General features: G+C 47.3%; 1 protein-coding gene across 3 annotated transcripts in view; it reads left to right on the top strand.

The window, feature by feature from the left end:
• Nucleotides 1-18,098, top strand: part of LOC116424650 (uncharacterized) — a 44,024-nt gene that overhangs the window by 1,005 nt on the left and 24,921 nt on the right. The window contains exons 1-2 of one of the 3 annotated variants that reach the window (XM_031971314.2): nt 261-426; nt 805-1,302. In XM_031971314.2, the coding sequence (XP_031827174.1) occupies nt 916-1,302 (387 nt within the window). In that variant the 5' untranslated portion in view covers nt 261-426; nt 805-915. Of the gene's footprint in view, nt 1-260; nt 427-530; nt 731-804; nt 1,303-18,098 lie in introns of those variants that run through there. The other 2 variants (XM_031971316.2, XM_031971315.2) reach the window with 2 other exon arrangements.

The following is an 18,098-nucleotide window of genomic DNA, read 5'->3' as shown; positions in this document are numbered from 1 at the left end:
GTTGAGCAGTTTGCGATCGATCGACGCACGACCGTTTTAACTGTAGTCGATACGAGGAACATCCGTTACGTTTGATTCGAAGCTAACCTAACCAATCGTTTCGATGAATTCTCTTCCGTTACGGGCACGACAGAATTTTCGTTTGAAATTGGAACGACGAGACATGGAAATCCCATGCGCAGGCATGGAAACAACGGAAAGTAAATTCGCCGACAAAAAGGGGATGAAAAAGAGACTGAGAACGAGAGGAAGGGTACGTTAGGGGTCGTGGAAAAAGGGCAACAGATGTCCTTCCGTATGACGCATGAGTCGTTTGGCCCTTGGCGAGATATGTAGTACCGTTCGCGTCTCTCTACCTCACGGAAGTATTGTGCGTTGCGAAACAAGGCTGGCCCTGTCCTTAGGAAAAACACTTGCTCGAAACCGGTTAGTATCTGCCGTGTCAACGAGACCAATGACGGTTTCGTCGACCCAAGACGTTCCGGATCTTACGAAACGTTCTTGCCGACAGTTTTTCCCACTCGCGTTCTCGCCATACCCACGTTTTCCGTGCGGAATCGAACGCGTAATCCCATTACCGATAGCGTGGTCGTGATTGGCCCAATTTGAACTGCCGAGTAATCCCCCAGCGAGTCTCGTCTCATTACAATATCATTTTCCCAACGTTTTTCACCGCGACGCGTAGCAGAAACTGCGTTCCGTATTCCGAACTAATTGGCACGGATGTAACGTAAAGACAATAACCGTTGTCAATAATTTACCGAGGGCGTAACAAGTAAGGTTTGATGACATGTGATGTTAAAGGTTCTCGAGAAGAATCCCAGCGACGCAATTACCGTGAGGAGACGGTAGAATGAGGAACCCGTCGGACTCCCGTTGACGCAGACGAGAGAAAAACGAAGAGGAAAAGGAAAAATGTGCGAGATAGCGAAGGGACAGCGCAGGACGTTCCGCGACCAGGACCCGCCGCGAATATTCGACAAGGGCGGCAACGGTTTGAAAGCCGAGCTCGAATTTTCGAAATCGACACCGAACTCGCCAACGATCCTGCAGCGCGGCTCGAGTTTCGAGAAGTGTTTTAGCGAGCCGGAGATCCTTGAGAAGGACCGGCAGGCTCGGAAAAAGGAGAAAGGGGATTCCTCGACCGGCCGGGAAAGTGCGTCGTCCGATTCCGTTCGGGACGATAGCGGCAAGGGAGCTGATACAGCCGAACGGCCTGACCTTCGGAGCGGCACGAGCGCCGAGAACTTCTTCAAGGAACTCTCCGATAAAGTGCCTTCGTCTGGCCGTCACGAGCACGAGGTAAGTCGCGACTCTTCCTTTTTAACGTGGATATTCGATTATCGGCCGGTAAATCGTCTTTAGCTTCGGTTGGCCGAGCCTCGTTTTATAGCCGACTGCTTCTTTTAGCACTGGAACCTCGCGGCAATCCGAACGATTGACACGCATAAATATTCACCGGAATAGTTGATTTATTTAGCGATTTCCGTTTCCCAAGCCCTTTGAAAACAGTGGAAGTAAGACTCGTTAAATGTACATCTCTGGGCCAGGCTTCATTTAAGAGGCTAAGTACTGTGTGGCCTCTTGGAGCAACAAATTAGTCAATGAAAGAGTAGTTCGCTAGAAAATGGTAGATACTAGTAGAAAATCATCGATATTCTTTAACGAGGCGATGCATTTTCCTTTGGAGTGTAAACAGTGGCTTGACCTTCATGTGACCCTGCAGAAGTACACTTAGTGGTTTGGAAGTTTCATTGTAAAACTTCGTGCAATTATTTCTTGCACACGATTGCTAATCATTCTTACGTTCTTCAAGATCTATAATCTCAGCGGTGAGCAACTGAAAAACGTTTCTCCATGAAACAATTCGAAATTGATTAATCCAAGATGGCGACCGTCGAAGCTTTCAGTCAGTCACGTTCGGTAGAGGAAAAGGGGCGTCTCTTTTCCAACGTACTCTTACCAGCCTTTCTGCAAAATTGCGACCAACGGATTAAACTGGGAGATTTCACGCGGCGCCGTTAGACGCACTATAAATCAGCGAAGGAGAGAGTCATTTGAGACTCGACGCGGATGGCGGGTCCGCGACGATTTCCTCGGTCCAGCGTCATCTCGAACTATGATTAAAAATCGCTCGGCTGAATCGTCCTTGGCGTCGTTGGGATCATCACTTTTACTTCTCTCTCGTCGACTCCGTCGGATTAAATCGTGCTCACAATTACGTAGCATTTTTACGGGAATATTCTCGCTAAATCATTTATCGAAAGTGCTCTTCCCGGCGAACCTGTTAATCGGCGAAGACGGATTAACTCGTCTCTCGTATTCACCCGCATCTGTTGATCCGCTGCTCGTCCTCTCGTTTAATTTATCCAATCATCCCCGTGTTTAATTCAGCCTATATAGGGTGTTCCAGTTGAATATCTTCAACATCTGTTATCGCTCGAACCTTCATCCAACTGTAAGCGGTGTAACAATTTTTCTTGGAAGTTCCCTAGGGACTTTAGAAGCTAAAAACATTCGAACAAAAGAGTCTCAGCTGTTCTCGAGGTACCGAAGATTGTGTTAGAGTTACCGGATTCTAAAAACGACCGCTGCAGATCCGAAATATTGTAAAATTCCAAGAGAAACAATTCTAGACGAAGAATATCTCGGTTTGAACGAACATCGAAGGAAACATTTAGTTAGTCGCGAGACACCCGGTACATGCAATCAAATAAATTACATCGTATTCACGTTTATTGCCGAATGACTCACTCCCCGTCCGCTTTACTTAACTATAATTGGCTGTACGGGGGTATTAGCGATCGAGAAGTCGCGCGATTAACAGGTTGACAGGGTCCGAATCGAGATGGAAATTCTGAGCAATGGAAACGCGCCCGTAGGGACACCCGGCGGAGCGCACGGCCTGCGAGCCTGCCGTGGAAAGGTGCTTCCGTTCCGAAATTCTCGGAAGAGCCCTTATTCGCTGTGAAATCCGGCGCGATTGTGTCGGCCGCGGGGCCCTAAGATGAATTAGGTTCGGGCCTGGAAGAGATGCGGGCTCCGGGCCCGTTGCAGGTTCTTTTCCATCGAATGCCTTCCTTTGTGCGGAATTCGATTTAAGTCGCATTCACACCGAGCCGGACGATTCACCGGTTTCCTCCGTTCGATCCGGAGTCCTTTTATCCTCGTTTCCGTTGTCCGCCGAACAAGCTACCGCGTCGAATTCTCGATTCTTATTCTATCGCCCTTGTAAGAATTCGATCATCGATGGAAACCACCCTGTCCTACGGAATAAACCCTCTAACCGTGGATCATCAACCCTTTGCAATATTAATTATTTCACATTTTCCGATGAGATACGGAATCACACTGGAATCGTTAGAATTCTGAGATATCGATCTGCCAAGAACATTCGAGATGTTTATTTAGTCCGAGGTTGGATGAAGGCTTTAATATAGGAACAATCTCCGCGTGGTTCTAGCTCGAGCAGAGTTTAATTAGCGTGTAGAAACAAAAGGATCGTAATAGTCGAAGGGTTGTCCCGTCCGCGTTTCCATCGCGGCGAGATCCGTCCGCGCGTCTTGACCGACTGCAAATAGCTCGTACAATGCGACCATGACGGAAGTGCAGTAAAGATCTTCAGGGAAATTAGCTGCGAATACACGCTTGCATCAGAGGGACCGGGGCCATTGACCGGCTACGTTAAAATATTGACGAGGAACCAGCTATTTCGGGTCCCGGGTAACTACCAACTCCGTGAACACGGCCGCGAAAGACCACCCGATAAATATTTGATCGCCGTTTTCGCCAATTACCAGCGGGCGAACAGATTTTAATTACCAGCTACGGATGGATCGGTTTACCGATCGAATCCGTGGCCGCTCAAGGTCCGAGCGAGTCCTAATCCTCCTACGAGGATTTTCTCCGATCGCTAATAAGATAACGAGTCCATTAATCCTGGGTTCGGTCGCGTTCGACACTTGAGAAATAGGATACTGTGCACGTCGAATATCCTTGTCCTATCGAGTAACAGCTAGGAGGATCATCGACGTATAAATCTTATAATAATCGAAAACAATCAGGAATAGTCGAAGACGTCTAGCAGCTGTAGTATAGAAAAATAAATTATCGCTAGAACATCTTTACAGAAATCCGGATCGTTAAGAAAGTCATTCTCCACGGCTTGCGTTATGAAAACCACTACTTTGGATACTTCGCGTATTGTCTTTGTACCTGCTGCATTCCGTTGGATTCTTGAATGTCCCGCAAACGCATAAGAATTCGCGATTCGGTAGCCGGATTACATTCCGCCGAACTCTATCCTGAAAGCCATCTACCCCGGAGGAGATCGGGTGTGCGCGCAGCATTCGGTGTGAAAGCAGCCTATTAAGGTCGGGCCTAGGTTGGTGTGTTGCCTCTCGGTGCAGCCTGCCTGGCAGCTTCAGTTCGATGTTTACGCTCGTGCTTTCAACATTTTTCTCCGCGGCCCTGCCTCGCCGCTTCCTCCACGTCGCACCGACGAAAACGTCTCTTCCCCGTGGTAGACCCGTCTTCCTCGTGCATCCGTGGACTCATCGATCGACCGGTGAGTAGCCGTTTACCGGGTTGATTATTTTTTCGCTTGCTCCGATCGCGCCTGGCCTGCGACGGATACATCGCGCACGGCGAACAGAGTGTGTAGTTTTCAGCGTTAACGCTCCTCGGATCGATTAATTTCATTCGCGGTCGAGATACCCGAAGGTGGTTCGTTGTTTCTTCGAAAAACAGAGGGTCCGTGTTTGTTGGCTCGCTCGAGGATCTAGCAGCGTGCGGATTTTATGCAGTTCTCTCGAACGTGTTAGACGCGACTGTGACCGTTTTCGATTTACATCGTTGCGAAGGGCAGTTTACGGCGAAAGGAATAAATTAATAATATTCATCCTTGTCGAGTAGGTACGTACACGTTTATACTACAACTGTCCTCTGAATAATGCACTCTTGGCACAGTGTTTCGCATACATTTCCGCAGACGCGAGTGAAACAGACACGTGGCTCGAACCATCACTTTCACTCGTTAATTTCGCGAAATATGCAAAAATACGAGGTGTGTGTGGTTTCTGTTTGTCAGTAATCGTAGTCTCTGGCTGGCGCAGGGGTAACAATCGTCGTCTAGCCGTGACCGGTGTATTTCTGTAGCATCTGTTCGGCGAGCGGCGTCTAGTCCGCTGGCCGGTGTTAGAAATTCCTCGCGTGGACGGAAAGCGGCGAAGTCGTGTTTCTTCGTGAATTTTTCATCGAAATTTCGATCGACGAGGTACGCCGTTCCACGGACCTGCCGAAGAAGAAAGTCCTGCGACTTCCGATTCAGCTGGCCAGGCCGAATCGTACGGTTTTCGAGCGAATATTCCTGCGGGCTCACTTTCTTCTTGCTCTTCGCATCACCTTAAACCTGTTCCCGGAGCGGCGAACACTTCAGGATCGCGTCGGAATACTATTTTTAGGAATATAATCTTCATAGCTGGTTCCTTTCGCCTCCGCCGCGCGTTTAATTGATTCTCCCCGTAATTTTTATTGCCCGGTAAATTAGCCAGAATCTTAGAAGCGCCGACGCTCGCCAATTTCAATCGATTTTCCTCTACTCGATTTATTTCGTTCGGTTTTTACCAGCCCGTTTCGCTTCGTTCCGTGCCGCGATAGTGAAACTATTCCAGTTTTATCGTTTTCAATAACGTTCCCCCGTCTCTTGTAATAAATAAATAAATTATAATTATAATGCGGCATTCGAACCTGTTTCGCAGGAAATAGACGGTCGCTCGCTAACAAGAAATAAAGCGAATATTGTTTATCGAGGCGAGATTGAAACAGAGGTAGCGTCGTTCTCGTTAGAACGTTCTCCTTTGGCGAAACCAAAGTTGCATTTCCATTGTGTTTCGCGTTGAAATGGAAGTTCTGGTGTTCCACGAGTCGTAGCCCCCGGAAACGCGTAAAGTCCGGGCGCATAAGTTAGAAACACCGCGGGCAATTAATGCGAACATCGACCATCGCGGAATATCGAGCAAGAACACGGCCGTGTTCCGATAATGGTTGGTTCGAATACCAGAGCGTTGGGATAACGGGTGTTCCCGTGCACCGAACGAAATATCTTCGCCGATCTCCCCGCGATCGCTCGTGACGAGGCGAATATTTCACGGTCGCGGCGTGTTCCGTGATAAAAACACTGATCCTTCTTTACGTAAGACAAAAGGCACACAGGCGATAGCGCGTTTATTAGCTCTGGCGACGACGCGCCCTTGAAATTTCACGTTTTCGCGTCGTTCGCGACGCGGGACAGGCGCGAATACACCGGTTGCAACGCGTGTTACCTGTTTTGCTGCGGTTACGCTCGCTCGTGCATGGGCAGATTGGCTTTAAGTAAGAGAAAATTTCGATTAGCTGTTTGTTTAACCCTCTTTTCTTGCTGCCGCGTGGAATATTGATTGCTCGAGATACCGAAACTCCGTGTTAGAAATTTCTATCCACGAATAAACCGAGTAAATTCGATCAGTTTCTGTTTCGTTAAAGAAACTATGTCGAGAGGATTTCGATAAGGTACCATTCGGCTGGCAGCGACTTAGACATTAACCAAAACACCGGTCATCCTCTTGAACAGTCGAAAAACGCGATCAATCGTTCGCAATTGAAACTAGAGGCATTGAACCTCGTCGCTCGACTTTCTATAAACGAACACAATTTCCTTCCATCCATAAGGTCCGAGAGGATTAAAGGAGCAATCACTGCAAAAAATCTTAGCCCGTTCCCATTTCTTTAAGGAAACCACTCGAACGTGATTTCGATAAGCTCCTGTTCAACTGTGAACGTGTTAGGGGTTGAAACGCCGACGATCTTCTCGAACAGTGAAGGAACGCCTGCGACCGTTCGTAATCGCGTGCCGGTGCCGCGTGCCGCGCCCACGCGGCTCCCCCCGGAACGCGAACACGAAATTCTTGGCGATTTCATAACGAAAATCGTTACGCGTGGCCGTCGATAAATTGCGAAACGCGAGCCGCCGCCGAGCGAGCAAGCGTTTACACCGCCTCCTCCTCCTGCGGACTGTAATTTCGCGGCGTCGTTCCTCATTCACCCGTACGTTGAATGAACTTTCTCCTTTTGTCGCGTATCCGTCCGCGAGGCATTCCGATCGGAATTCCCTCGAACACGCCCGTTTTCACTTTCGCCGCCGAATCTATCGGCCTGCCGTATTAGCTTGTTCCGTAAATTTCTTCCCGCGACGTTCCATCCGACAGAACCTCTAGACAAATCACGTTTACGAGGCTTCCGGGGAAACGGAGGAAAGTGACAGACTAGAATGTAGCGAGCATAAATCGGCAATGCCACGTAAAGCACAAGATTTCACGTTTGTTACGTATTAATGAAAGGAATGAATCTTCCAGCACATCATTTCGGTTGATGTTAAAGACGCACATTCCTACAGAACAACTTGCATATCATAGCACCGCTGACTTTCGGTCATTTGAACCTTGCCTACTGAGTCATTCGAGTGCCAGCTACGCTAAACATCACTGAATCATCCTGATGTTTCGAGAAGGCCAGGGTCAAGAGGGCTCTTCCGCTATCTGTTTTCCTTACAGCTTTGATTGGACACGCGTAACCGTATCGACGAATAGCAAATTTGCGTTGCAAATCAGATAGGGATTGACCAATCAGACCCACGTTTCCCAGTGCAGTCATCAAACGATCTCCCAAGATCGCGGGATCGTTAGGACAAATGACTGTAGGTCGAATTCTCATCGTTATCTATTCCAGCATCTAAGATACTCATCTCAGCCACCATAGACCGTGCGACGCACAGACGCTTTGCTTTCCCGAGGAAAACTCTTGCGGGTCGTGGTCGTCCGCGCTCGCGAGATCGCCGGGTTGCGGCGCGTGACATTTTCCATGGCGGGCTGATTCCGCATTAAACGGTTCTTGCGTCTTAAATGCGCCGTTGCGGGTCTTTCTCTGCGCCGCACGAAATATTACAATGTGCCCGACCGTTGTACTCTTAGAAAGTAAAACGCACACGTTGCTGCTTCTTCTTCCTCTTCTTCTTCTTCTTCTTCTTCTTCTTCTTCGTCGGCGCGACACTGTTCACACCGAACAATGGCGATCGCACCTGCTCCTTCTCCGTTTTTCCTGAATTTTCTGTTCCTCTCTGCCCTCCGTGGCGGAACGGTCCGCTCGTTACCCGGGTCATTCGTCCGATCGAACAAGCTTCCTGTAAAAGGTAACGATCGCGAGATGTATCGGAGAACGTTTCCTGGTACCCGGAGCGTGCTTGTTAATGCGGTAATTTATTTACATTCGCTGTTTTTTTCGGCGCGAATGGCGAAGCGTGTACGCGGCGAAAGAACGAACCTGGTTCGGTCTAGTGCGATTTAAAATACGATTTAAGGAGCGATTCCTATGGAAATGACCCCGTAATTTATGGAAAGCCGCATAATAGGCACGGGTTTCATTGAATTTTTATGCGGAACCGATGATTGGTAATTCGCGGCAGGTGTTTGGAACTAGGTTAAGTCAATGTTGATATCCCGTGTTCATTAAACTAAGAATTTTGACTAATTGCTACTCTACTGACGTGACGAATGAAGATGCAAATCTCGATATCTAATGCATTGACAATGTTTTTATTCTCTCGGAGGAACATTATCGAATGAATGAATAATTCTGTCAGCTGTTTAAATGAAATCTAATTATGGATTTCGAGATCTCACTGTTGCACGTTCGTAACTTTACTGATTTATCGAATCAACGGACGAAAGGAGGACCTGTCGGATAATGCTGATCAAAGCAGCGATTGTTCTTCGGACAGGGGACAAATTTACGAGATGACGAGTCCCTCGATTCCAGAAACCAACGACTTCGCAGCGATTTCCCTGCCCCGATAAAAGATAGTCGAGTCATTATAGCCGGGATTAGGTCGGAGAAGTTTTAATCCCTCATCTCATAGTATTGCATCATATTCGAGATGAATATTTCGAACAGAGATTAGCAAACGCAATCATTACGTTCGTTTGTTGTGAAAGCAATCGTAAGATAAATTCCGAAAACTCGTTAAAAATCCTACCGTTGATTTATCCGCACTTATTTTGACTACCTTTCTTCGCATTCCATTGGACACTCTTCCGTAATAGATCGATACAAACTATAAATTTCGTCGGAGTTTGGAAAATCTACGAATTCGTTAAAGGGTTAATCTTTCACTCTCCGTTTTCCTTCCCGCCGGTTCGCGTTCGCGCGGTTATCGCGCTGTAATCAAACGGCAAACAGCTCGTGGATCTGAAAGTCGTGGAAAAGCGGACGAGGCCGGGTTTATACGGCAATGATTTATTATTCCGAGCGCGACGTCGCCGAGGACCGAGACGAGGACGATGGTTCCTAGGTCCCCGGTAGCTTCGTCGCGTGACGAAGAGCTTTCTACAGATGAAACGACGCAACTACGTTTCAAAATGCTAAATAACAAGAGTCGGTGTACACGCTTACGGTACAGGCTATCTTTACCTTCACGCGAGATCGCCGCGGATCAGAGGAATCGGAATCGTGAGTCGAGCGCGCTGGAAAGTCTGATCGGTGTACCGTTAACCCTTTAAGATTTTCATTTTGCTGCGAAGCATTTGCTAGAACGCGAAGAAACTTTCAATCAAGGTGCTTCGATGATAGCGAATCAGTCTTCTGTCTCGATCGATAATTGGTATTGGTTTCTATTGAATCAACTTGGGAATCTTTACTACTACTTATTAATGATTGATTAAAAGAAAGTAGAAAATAAGAGATCGATAGTCGAAGAGTTTTCAAAAGATATTCTTTAGTATCTTAATGTCGCACACGAATTACGTACCAACGAATTCGCAGGATTAATTAAATAAACACCGTTATTACGAGGGAGTGCAGAAAGCTACAAATAAATTACAATGAGATCGCAGGATCCCGAATGTTTGAGTGTTGACAGAAGGAAAAGGTGAAACCGACGAGACAAACAGTCATACCCGGTCATTAAGTTGTTCATCAAAAACACGTTTAACCGTTGTTAGAATTTAATTCGCGAGGTTCGCGTATCGTTCATCTACAGAACGGCGCGTCCAGAAAGAGGAAAAGATACAAAGGATCGCGACGCGGGAAAAGTGAAATTCTCACGATTCGTCAATGAGAATCGAGAGCGAGGTCATCGGCACCGAACGTTATCGAACGGACATTCGTAACGTCGAATGGAAAACGCGGCGGATCGCTTTTCATCCGTCGTTACGTTTTATTACGCGACGTTGCTCGCTGCAACGCCGACGGATTTTGCATTTCGTAACGTCGCCACGGTTCCCAAGTCTCCGACGCGATATCGCGTCTCGCGGTGGTTCTTAACAGTCACGCTAATTTACGATAGGTAAACAGTCGTTACAATATTTTCTCGCTGCGATCTCGCGACGTTCGCAATAGTCCGCCTCGCGAATCGGAGTTTCGCTGGACGATCGCAATCACGGTAGTCGAAGCCCGTCAAACGAGAAAATAATAACCGTGATTCCGGCAGGCGAAAATTCGGCACGAAAACAACGATGAATCGCTAATAGGGGATAAGAACAGTGGTTATGGAACTCGGGCCTAATGATTAGCCGCCGGTATTAATTACCGTGCACGGAATTTGTTATTATCGCGTCAGGGGAAACGATGTTACGTTTCTTGCATGAATCGACTGAAACGTAACGTTGCACGCGTGTCGTTTTATTTGCGATTCTTTCCTTTCGCTGAGAATTTGTTCAATAATGTGTAAAAAATACAACGTAGTAATAGTACTGTCCCCTCCAAATCGTTAATCCCCTCTTCTAATTTCTATTGAATCATCACCGAACTAAAACTGAAATCAAATGTTATTATTCGGTACAAGTTTGTCTATTTCGATTGACACAACTATGCCAATTCCCTGCAGTTTCCAAAGAAAGCCACAGATCAACGTTTCTAAATAAACGTCCATAAATCCGGCGTTAAGAAACATCTTAGGATGAAGAGCTGAAGAATAAAACAAAGGACAGCTTCGATTCTCTCCGAGTAAAGTGGGAACGGCGCTCGGGTCACGGAAGAAACGCGGCAATACGTCGGACGTCGGGAATCATAAGGAAAACGCGGAACGCGGTCTCGAGTGCTCGAGATAAAAGAAGGTGAAGACGGTAACCGTGAAAAATGCAGTTATTATTCAAGAGAACTAGCGCCGTGGAATATTGAAGAATACAAAGGGAAGAAGAAGGCGGAGAATCTCGCGGAAGAGTAAGGTCCGCAAAGGGCAACAGGGAAAGAGGGAGGGGAAAGGACAAAGAGGGAGCGCGAGAGGGAAAGAGAGGAGAGGCAAGTTTCAGAATACCGTCGTCGGGTGCCGGCTGTCTACGAACCGGCCGAAACAATGGCGAGTGCACTTTTGCGCCGACTACCGGGTGGCTGAATACGCGCCGCGGCGAGCCATTGCCAAGATTAATTTGACAATAATTACTTCCGACGAGTTTGAAACAGTGCCGCGCCGAGGGAACCTCCTCGTTTCCCATTTTATTGCGAATTCAAGGCGGTGGAGTTCGCTCGTGCCGCACGCTTTCGGGCGATGTTTCATTAACCCTTTGACGAAGTAGACTGTCCTGCGGACACCGAGCTATCCAGAATTGATAACAAAGAGTAACTTGATTCTTTAAATAATAGAGGATCCGCGCACGGTTCTAGCTTCTTCTAGTAAGAATTTAACGTGCAAGTTATCTGTTATTCCATTTTGTAGAGTGTATCTTAACGGTTCGGCACAGTTATCGAACATTCGAAATAAATGACTTTCTCACGGAGCGCTGGAAAGAAAATGATTTATCGTTGTTCGTGGCTTAAAGGTCGATGCGAAAGAATGACGTGTCACTTTCATGAGTAAAATATTGCCGGAAAAAGCATTGGAAATGACTGGGTCGGCGTTATTTGCCGGGGTTAAAAAATAGAAAACTGCCAGTCCGCGGCGTCTCGCGTGCACAGACGCGACGGCGGAACAGGCGGAATAAATGCCTGGTACACTTCGAAAGCGCAGGACTACCAGTTTCGCAGCATTAATTAACCGACAAACTGGTTGTACCGCGTTCGGAACTAGATTCCGTAGGTGAGGTTATCGTAAGGTTGCCGGCGCGGCCGAGTCATTTCCAACGGATACAACGCGGATCGGGTCTCGAAAACGCGTTTCCATTTAACCCCTTTGAGTTCGTTTCACGGGTTAAACTCGTCACGGATCTCTTACAGTGACGTGCAAACTTCTCTCGTCAGGTGTAAGCGAGAAAAGTCCGACGATATAAATAGATTCGAAAGATATTGCGAGAAGAGTAAATAACATTTTCACCGTAGAAGCTTCAATTAAAATAATTGAATGGTCCGTGGAAAGTGACCGTGTCGCGCGGAGCTCGCGATCCGCGTAGTTCTCCGCGTCAATTACGCGTTTTTTTTGCCGATCGACGTGTTTGTTGAGACACGCACACGATTAATTTATGTGCATGCATTCCGAGGTAGGCGAGGCAAATAAACGAACGGATGAGAGCAAAGCAGCGACGGCCGGCTCGAGAGTGCTCGACGCGATCTCGCGAACGTTAACTCGATAAACAAGTCGGGATTATTATGAAATTTGTTTGCGATCTTGCGTGATCTCGATACGGAACAGTAATGCGCGAAATCTCGTTTGAACCCTTTTTTCCCCTGCGCGCGTGCATGCACCGGGTGTTTTGCAAATGCGTTCACCGCGACTGGCACGCCTTTGCACCCCTTTCGTTCGTCTCCGTTGCGCGAACTGAATCGAAAACACACCGACAACGAATTATTCACTTTCTACAACGGCGTCGTAACAATCTTGCGCCAACGTGAACGCCGAAGTCGTAAAACCGTGCGGCGGTGCACGGATTACGCCTTTACGAGCGGGTGGAATTTCTTTCTGGGTGAACAAACGGTCGAAGCGATGGCTGAAATCACTAAACAGATTAATCGAGTTTGAAAACTGCTCGGACACTTTCTAATTGCTGATAAGAACCGGGCTGGCTCGGAAATGTCGATGTAGGGCTTTCACGAGCAGAAAACATGGACAGCAGTTCGCCATCATTTAATATTGCATCGAACTTACCAAATACCGCAAGAAAGTATCTTTATTCCATCGATAATCTTGTACCAGTCCTTTCAAACAACCACGTAAAAAGGCCTTCAAGCACCTATTCATATGTTACTTCCTAGAAAAGCGAATTTCATTGTTCATCAGGCAAATGACGAAACATTCCGCAGCAGTGGGCTCTCGCCCACACTAGCCGACATCAGATTCCGTTCCCTACACCTCGTCGAACTCGCAAAGTGGACGTTTCATGGAAAGAACAGTCGACTCTGGCAGCTGCAACAGACTTTTCCCTCGAATGTTTCCTAGCTGAATCGATCAGCAGCGGATCTAGGTATCGCAGATCAGTCTGGAAATCGGCAACGGCCGTCAACTTCTAACGGCCTGTCTCCGATTAATTATTCAACGTTCTCGTCAAGGCCGGTTGCCCCCTGGAGTACGCAATCTCCGGTGAACGCCGTGCAATCCGAAATCGGCCAAACACCGATCTTCGCGTCTCGATAAACGATGGGAAAGATTAGGTTTCCCTTGATGCGTGCTGCCGGAAGACACCGAAACTCGGTGTGCCCGCAGCCGTGCAGCCATTGTTGGATGATGGTAATTTATCATAACGAATATACAGGATTCCGTGACGCAGTTGGTTTCAGCAGTGTTGCGCAAAATGAGAATCTAGCTGGAAATCTGTTCTGTTATCTGTTGTTCGTCTTCGGAGTGAACCTAGACGTAGAGTGAACTAGGGATTTTTGTTTATTTGTAGATATTTCACTAATAGTAATACTATATCGTACAGTCGAGTATTATAGGTAAATTAGTTGTAGGAAAATAGTATTCTAATGAGCGACAAAGCCATTTCAGTATTTCTTCCTCCTAATCCGGCAGTCCGGATCACTGCGCAGCGGATACTTGTCGCACCGGTCGCCAATCATCGCATTTCCATTCGATATTTTATTCGTTTCTCGATCGCAGCTACTACTTAATCGATCGTGTCCATGAACGTGCATTTTATATTTTAAAGGTTTCGCTTAATTTTCACAGCTTTTAGCGGCCGTCTCTCTAATCCGGTTTGATCCGACGTATTATAAACCGACCGCCCGAATGGATTTGACCCGATTCGACCTAATTTCGATGCGGTTCGCGGATATCTGTTCGGCCCGGTTTCGAATGAATTTAGTTTAGCGACCGCAAACTTCGGACCGCGACCCGGTTCACCTGCTTCGACCTGGTTCTTCTTCTTTTTTTACGAGTTGCTCTTTTTCCTTGGAGTATAATGTACAGTAATACCTCGACTAACGATCGACGCATGTTTTCAGAGGACGAAGCTTGAACAGGTTGACTGAGAATATCGAGTGAATTCAATAACACATTTCTTACTCTGTTATCTAATTACTTCTGTTGCGAAATATGTTTATTCGACGTCAGTTCTCTCGCAGTCGTTTCTAAGTGCTGTGGAATCTCGACAAGTTGGTAACATTAGAAATACTATCTTAATGTTCTAATATTAAAATATTTTAATATTAATCGAAGAGAAGTTATTCGATCAGATTACGCCTAATGACTTGCCGAAGGTAATAATCGGCATTATTCGAAAGTGCATTGGGAAATCTCCGACTATCAATCGATCATTGATCGTAGACAAACGGTTGTTAAGACATGTACAGCTGGTAATCGTTGGTCTTTCCGCAAACGAGTATCTCGAACGAAAAATCTCAAGGTAAAAACCGAGAAAACAGATCGAACGGTGGATTAGAACTCGCACCGACGCCCGTGACACGTCGGCGAACGCGGCGACCCGATGAAACGGTTCTTTAAATACGCCTGTTCGGTCCGTCGGGCTCGGCTCGTTGTCGGAATTAATCTGCCAATAATTACTAGCCGCGCAGTCGAAGAGGCAGCGCGCAGAAGCTGAATGAATCGCGGCCTACGGGGCTTTGGTTGGCCAACAATGCCGCGCCGGTCTATTCAAGTCCGCCATTCGAACTCTGTCAGTCGGCGGGATTCTATCTTTCCAGGAAATAGGCTGGACAGAGTCGAACACCGAAGTTTCGGTATCGATAGGATGATTATCTAACTACGGGACAACTCCAGCTGGTATCGGGGAATATCGAAAAAAGAATGGAACTGTTCTTTCCGCGAAAATCGATGCTACGACAATGGGTCCGGTAAGAGGACTAAAAACTAGCTTTCCGACGATTCTTTTATAACGATCGCTTACTTTCGGTGAAGTTTAGACAAATTCGAAAATCCAATTCGACTGATCGACAGTTCCAGTGTTAACTAATTGTTCTCTCGATAATTTGAATTGTTATTCCTTATTTCGAGGTGGATAGAGTATAAGTGTCGTGACTTGGCGCAGCGTTAATTGCAGCGTTTCGTCGTCTCCCGATTGAATCATCAGACGTAGTAATTAATCAGGGGAAAACGATACCGTGAATAATAGAGTTAGCGGAGTAAATCATCGGGCACGGCGTTTTTTGCTCCGTTCGGTCGCAGTTGGGAAACGATTCTTGAAAGACGGAGGCGTTGATCTCCACGCGCGAGCGGCCAGTCGAAAGTTCCCTGTCGCAGGGAGAAAAAGGCGAGAAGGAGCGACGGGAAATTAGAAATTCCAGATTCCGAGATTGTCGTTTTATCGCCTTTCCGCGTAGATAGATCCGTTGCCGCGATTTTATCGCCGTTTGTTCGCGCGATTCTGTTCCGCGAGCCTTTTCTCCCTCTTTTTTCGTGGAAAACTAAAACTGACTTCGTAAATCAAAACTGCGCGAAACTGTCCACAAGTTCCTTTGTCATTATCGTTATCAACGCTGCCATTAGTAGACGGCAGATCTCAACGCAAATTCCAGATTTTACGAATGTCGTTGGAAGAATAAAATTGTGTTAGAGAATGGGTTTTCCTAGGGAAAATGTTGGATGCCTCGTACATTTGTTCGTATTGTATATGTTCTGTGCAACGTTGCACCTCGAAAATGCATAAGAAAAATGATCCTTAGTCTAGCTACTGGTTCATCACGCGAAACGAACGCGTTAGAAGCGAATAACAGAGAATCAGGGAGGAACCGAACGAAAAAGAGGAAAGATCTCTCGCGTCGAAAAGAAAGGATTCGATACTCGGCTGGATGCTCTGAAATTTTTTAGTGAAAGTTGTTGTCAGCTGGATTTAACGATGCGCAACGTCGAACGGCGCGAGGTTACTCGATAGTTTGCGCAGACTGTAATCGAGATGAGTGCGTCGCGTCGATACAGGTGGCTGCTTGACGGAGCGCGGCGCCGATCGATCCCGACGATCCGGAAATTGCGGCTAATTGAAAAGTTGCGAGCCTCGCTCGGCGAATCTCCGCCTCTACGCTTCGGCGACCTTCCATTTGACATTCATTTTCATTCCTAATTAGGAAACGAATCATTCTTTAAAATATCAGACCTTTTACCGATACTTCGAGCGCCGTCGATAAGCAGCAACGAACCTCTGAGCATTAATATTCACAATGAGACATCCAATAAAGTAAACTCGGTCTACGAAGATCACAAAACCATATTTTTCCAACACCATTCTTTAACGTCGCAAAACGATTACAAAACTGCGGTCCACGTAACACTGTAACAAACGATTCTACATAAATATGGTTGTTGATTCGACGAAAGATTAGCGACCTACAATGAATCGAACGTTCCGTGTGGCGATCAACGAGCCAACTCCTCTGATGAAACAAGTAATCCAAAACGCTGCACGGACAATTTACGCGCGACCATTAATCTTCGGGCACCGCGGCTAATTTAAATATACAGGTTTTATTAGCTTCGAAGGGGTCGATCGAGAATCGCAGCCGGCCGCCATAAATTCACGCCGAAAAACCTGGAGTAATATTCTGACCGGAAAAAGACGAGGGAAAGAGTAAGAGGAAAGTTGCGCGGAGCGCGATAAGGATATCGCGCGATTCGTTTGCGGCGGGATTGAGAGACAAACTGGTCGCCGGTCGATCTTAATCGGACACCCGGGACACGCGGTAAACGGCGAGCGGGGCGCTCGCTCCGAAAACGGTCCGAGGCTGGAAGATTGGATCGGATCGATCTCCGAGGCGCAGCTACCGGAGCGCGACAGACCGGAAATCAAGACGGATTGAAAAGCGCGCGCGTGGAAGCTAAAGAGAGCAGAGCGACGCGGCGCGGCGCGGCGCGGAGCGGCGGTGCAGCCGATCGATGCACTCGCTTCCGGCATCGCCAAATAATTTGTCTCCCAGACCGTTTCCCCCGAGGTGGTTCCGGCCGATCGAACCAGAACCCGCTCGGATATGTTCTCAAGGTGCTCCCGGCCCCGGGTTCGTTCAACCGTTTAGAAAGCGAGCGTGCTCGCCGTCCGCGCGCACCTTTGTTTTCTTGGCTCCCTGAGAATCGGCAAAAGCGAAACCGAATCTGCCCGATCTCTTCTCTCACGGAAGAAACGGGGACTATCCTACGAGGATTCGTGCTTTTTCCAGAAAATCTTCCTTCGGGAAGATGTCGGGTGGATCGTTAATTGCCCTGGGAAAGTGTTCTCGATCGAATGCGTCCCTTGATCGGTGTTTTGGAATTTTCAGATGTTGCGAATGGAAACTAAGGGGATTTTATTACTAGAAATTTGAATTCACATTTGAATCAAACAGTTCATGCTCTACATTCCAATTTGGATATAAACCTCGATTCTGCTGATGCGATCACTTCTTTACTTATTCACACGAGATTTGCAAAATTGCATCTCATAGTACCAATTAGACAAACACTATTTCCCATGGTTCCATCCATCGAAAAAAACCCCGAGAATTAGAGCCTGCGCGAAGGTCGGCATACAGATGGCCGATCAGTTCGACGAACGATCGTCTTTGATACCCAAGCACCGCGTTCCACATAGCTGGAATTAACAAGCGAGGAATATGGAACGTCTCTCGAGAAACGATAAACGTCTCTCGTGCCGCCGAACACCGCGACCTGCTCCTCGGTCGCGGGAAAAGCGGCGGAGTACAGCTACTCGGGCGGATTTATT

The sequence above is a fragment of the Nomia melanderi genome, chromosome 5 (assembly GCF_051020985.1).
Source record: "Nomia melanderi isolate GNS246 chromosome 5, iyNomMela1, whole genome shotgun sequence".
Taxonomy (NCBI): domain Eukaryota; kingdom Metazoa; phylum Arthropoda; class Insecta; order Hymenoptera; family Halictidae; genus Nomia; species Nomia melanderi.
This window is presented reverse-complemented; position numbering and strand designations above follow the sequence as displayed.